The 3,732-nt window shown below is 55.0% G+C and overlaps 1 protein-coding gene across 1 annotated transcript in view; it reads left to right on the top strand.

The window, feature by feature from the left end:
• Positions 1 to 3,729, top strand: part of LOC104547169 (neuroblast differentiation-associated protein AHNAK-like) — a 9,678-nt gene extending 5,949 nt beyond the window's left edge. The window contains exons 4-5 of the mRNA XM_010192755.1: positions 143 to 3,115; positions 3,178 to 3,729. Coding sequence (XP_010191057.1) covers positions 143 to 3,115; positions 3,178 to 3,729 — 3,525 coding nt within the window. The remainder of the gene's footprint in view (positions 1 to 142; positions 3,116 to 3,177) is intronic.
• Positions 3,730 to 3,732: the final 3 nt, after the last annotated feature.

Raw genomic sequence — 3,732 nt, 5'->3', positions numbered from 1 at the left:
GGGTCCTGCTTTGGGCGCCAAAGGCCACGTTTTTGGCGTGGGTGTCCAAGGAGGGGCCCTGTCCCACACCGGCGCCCCCCTTCCGTGTCCCCATGGAGATACCAAAGGCCCCGGCATTGACGTTTCCTTACCGGCAATGGAGACCCCGACTGTGGACGTGGGGAAAGTCAAGATTCCCGTCTTGAAAATGCCCAAATTTGGGTTCGCCGTCGACGCCCCGGCCCCACAGATTGGGGTGGATGTTGCCTCCTCGTCCGTCCAGGTCACAGCACCCGAAATTTCAGCTCCTGCGGTTCAAGGCCCCAAGGTGGACGCGGGGCTGAAGGGCACCGTGGAGGTCCCCGTCAAAGGGGACTGGCAAGGCCCTGCCTTCAAGAAGGTTGAAACACCCCAAATTTCGCTGGCGGACGTGAAGCTGAAGGGCCCCCAGGTGAAGGGGGACGTGGGCGTCACCGTCCCCAAAGTGGAAGGGGACATCCAAGGACTGGGCCCGAAGGGTCTCAAGGTGGACGTGAAGGCCCCCGGCGTTGAATTTGAAGGCCCAGGAGGTGGCCCCGTGGTCTCTGCGCCAGATTTGGACGTCAACATGAAGGGACCCAAGGGAGGAGTGGGCGTTTGTGTCCCAAAGGTGGGCGGTGACGTGAAGGGGCCCCAGTTTGACGTGAAGGGGCCCCAGTTTGACATCAAAGGCCCCAAACTGGGAATGGACGCACCCGACGTAGCTCTCAAAGGCCCTAAAATTTCCATGCCCGATGTCGATCTGCACCTGAAAGGTCCCAAAGTGAAAGGAGACCTCGGCGTTTCTGTCCCCAAACTGGAAGGGGACCTGAAAGCTCCTGAACTTGACATTGAAGGCCCCAAAATTGACATTGAAGGCCCCAAAGTTGGCATTGAAGGCCCAGACGTGGACATCCACGCCCCAGAGAGCAAAGTGAAGTTTCCCAAGATGAAAATGCCCAAATTTGGGGTACCTGGTGTGAAAGTGGAGTGCCCCGATGTTGATGTGACGCTCCCCAAGGGCGAGGTGGCCGTTTCTGGTCCCAAAGTTGATGTGGCTGTGCCAAGTGTGGACATCCAAGGGCCTGAAGGACACCTGAAGGGCCCCAAGGTGACGATGCCCGAGATGGGCTTCAAGACCCCCAAAATTTCCATGCCAGATGTTGACCTGAACCTGAAAGGTCCCAAAGTCAAGGGAGACCTTGGTGTTTCTGTCCCCAAACTGGAAGGGGCCCTGAAATCCCCAGGACTTGACATCAAAGGCCCTGAAGTTGACATCAAAGGCCCCAAAGTTGACGTTGAAGGCCCAGACGTGGACATCCATGCCCCAGAGGGCAAAGTGAAGTTTCCCAAGATGAAAATGCCCAAATTTGGGGTACCTGGTGTGAAAGCGGAGTGCCCCGATGTTGATGTGACGCTCCCCAAGGGCGAGGTGGCCATTTCTGGTCCCAAAGTTGATGTGGCCGTGCCAAGCGTGGACATCCAAGGGCCTGAAGGACACCTGAAGGGCCCCAAGGTGACGATGCCTGAGATGGGCTTCAAGACCCCCAAAATCTCAATGCCTGAGGTTGATCTGAACCTGAAAGGCCCCAAAGTGAAAGGAGATGTGGGTGTTTCTGTCCCCAAACTGGAAGGGGACCTGAAGGCTCCTGGGCTTGACATCAAAGGCCCCAGAGTTGACATTGAAGGCCCAGACGTGGACATCCACGCCCCAGAGGGCAAAGTGAAGTTTCCCAAGATGAAAATGCCCAAATTCGGGGTACCTGGTGTGAAAGCGGAGTGCCCCGATGTTGATGTGACGCTCCCCAAGGGCGAGGTGGCCATTTCTGGTCCCAAAGTTGACGTCGCTGTGCCAAGCGTGGACATCCAAGGGCCTGAAGGACACCTGAAGGGCCCCAAGGTGACGATGCCTGAGATGGGCTTCAAGACCCCCAAAATTTCCATGCCTGAGATTGATCTGAACCTGAAAGGTTCCAAAGTGAAAGGAGACCTTGGTGTTTCTGTCCCCAAACTGGAAGGGGACCTGAAGGCTCCTGGACTTGACATCAAAGGCCCCAAAATTGACATTGAAGGCCCCAAAGTTGGCGTTGAAGGCCCAGATGTGGACATCCACGCCCCAGACGGCAAAGTGAAGTTTCCCAAGATGAAAATGCCCAAATTTGGGGTACCCGGCCTGAAAGCGGAGTGCCCTGACGTTGATGTGGCTTTTCCAAAGGGCGAAGTGGCCATTTCTGGTCCCAAAGTTGACGTGGATGTGCCAAGCGTGGCCATTTCTGGTCCCAAAGTTGACATGGATGTGCCAAGCGTGGACATCGGAGCGAAAGGGAAAGGTCTCAAATTTAAAATGCCCGAACTAAACGTCCAGACCCCAAAACTGTCCATGCCTGATGTCGATCTGGGCTTGAAGGCTCCCAAACTGAAAGGAGACGCGGAGCTGAAAGGCCCCAAAATCGACGTGGAAGGGCCCAAAGTGGACGTCGATGTCCCCGAGGTGGACCTGGAATGCCCAGAAGGGAAAATAAAAGGCCCCAGATTTAAGATGCCAAAACTTAACATCAAAACACCCAAAATATCCATGCCCGATGTGGATTTGAACCTGAAGGGGCATAAAATGAAGGGAGAGATGGACATTTCTGTCCCAAAGATCGAGGGGGACGTGAAAGGCCCCGGCGTTAACGTCAAGGGACCCAAATTGGACGTGGAGGTCCCGGATGTCAACCTGGAGTGTCCTGAAGCCAAACTGAAAATGCCGAAAATTAAAACGCCGCACGTGAGCGTGTCCGGCCCCAAATTTGAGGGAGCCGATGTAGACATCAACCTCCCAAAAGCAGAGGTGGACATTTCAGGGCCGGACGTGGATATTGAAGGGCCAGAGTTGGACGTGGCGGGAGGGGAAGGCAAATGGAAAGGCCCCAAGTTCAGGATGCCCAAACTGAACATCAAAAGCCCCAAAATCTCCATGCCGGATGTTGACTTGAACCTGAAGGGGCCCAAAGTGAAGGGAGATGTGGACGTCACAGCTCCAAAGATCGAAGGGGAGTTGAAAGGACCAGAAGTGGACTTGAAGGGCCCCAAAATTGACGTTGAGGCGCCCGGCGTGGATTTGGAGTGTCCTGAGGCACAGAAGTGGACTTGAAGGGCCCCAAAATTGATGTTGAGGCGCCTGGCGTGGATTTGGAGTGTCCTGAGGCAAAGCTGAAGGGTGCCCCCAAAATCTCCATGCCCGACATCGACCTGAACCTGAAAGGTCCCAAAGTGAAGGGAGATGTGGATGTGTCCGTTCCCAAGCTGGAAGGTGACCTGAAGGGCCCAGAAATTGATATCAAAGGCCCCAAAGTTGATGTTGACCTTCCTGATGTTGAGCTGGAAGGCCCAGAGGGGAAGCTGAAGGGTTCCAAGTTCAAGATGCCCGAAATGCACTTCAAGGCCCCCAAAATCTCCATGCCTGATGTTGACATTGACCTGAAAGGGCCCAAAGTGAAAGGGGGCGTTGAAGTCGCAGCTCCAAAGATCGAGGGTGACCTGAAGTGTCCTGACGTGGACATCAAGGGGCCCAAAGTTGACATTGATGTGCCAGATGTGGACATTCATGGCCCAGAGGGGAAATTCAAAATGCCCAAGTTCAAGATGCCCAAATTTGGGGTTCCTGGCTTCAAAGCAGAAGGCCCAGAGGTGGACGTGAACCTGCCCACAGGAAATTTGGATGTGTCTGGTCCCAAAGTGGAAATTTAAGGG

Source organism: Mesitornis unicolor, unplaced genomic scaffold (assembly GCF_000695765.1).
Source record: "Mesitornis unicolor isolate BGI_N332 unplaced genomic scaffold, ASM69576v1 scaffold4669, whole genome shotgun sequence".
In the NCBI taxonomy this organism is placed as follows: domain Eukaryota; kingdom Metazoa; phylum Chordata; class Aves; order Mesitornithiformes; family Mesitornithidae; genus Mesitornis; species Mesitornis unicolor.
Note: the sequence above shows the minus strand (reverse complement) of the source record. Positions and strands in the feature narration are given on the sequence as shown.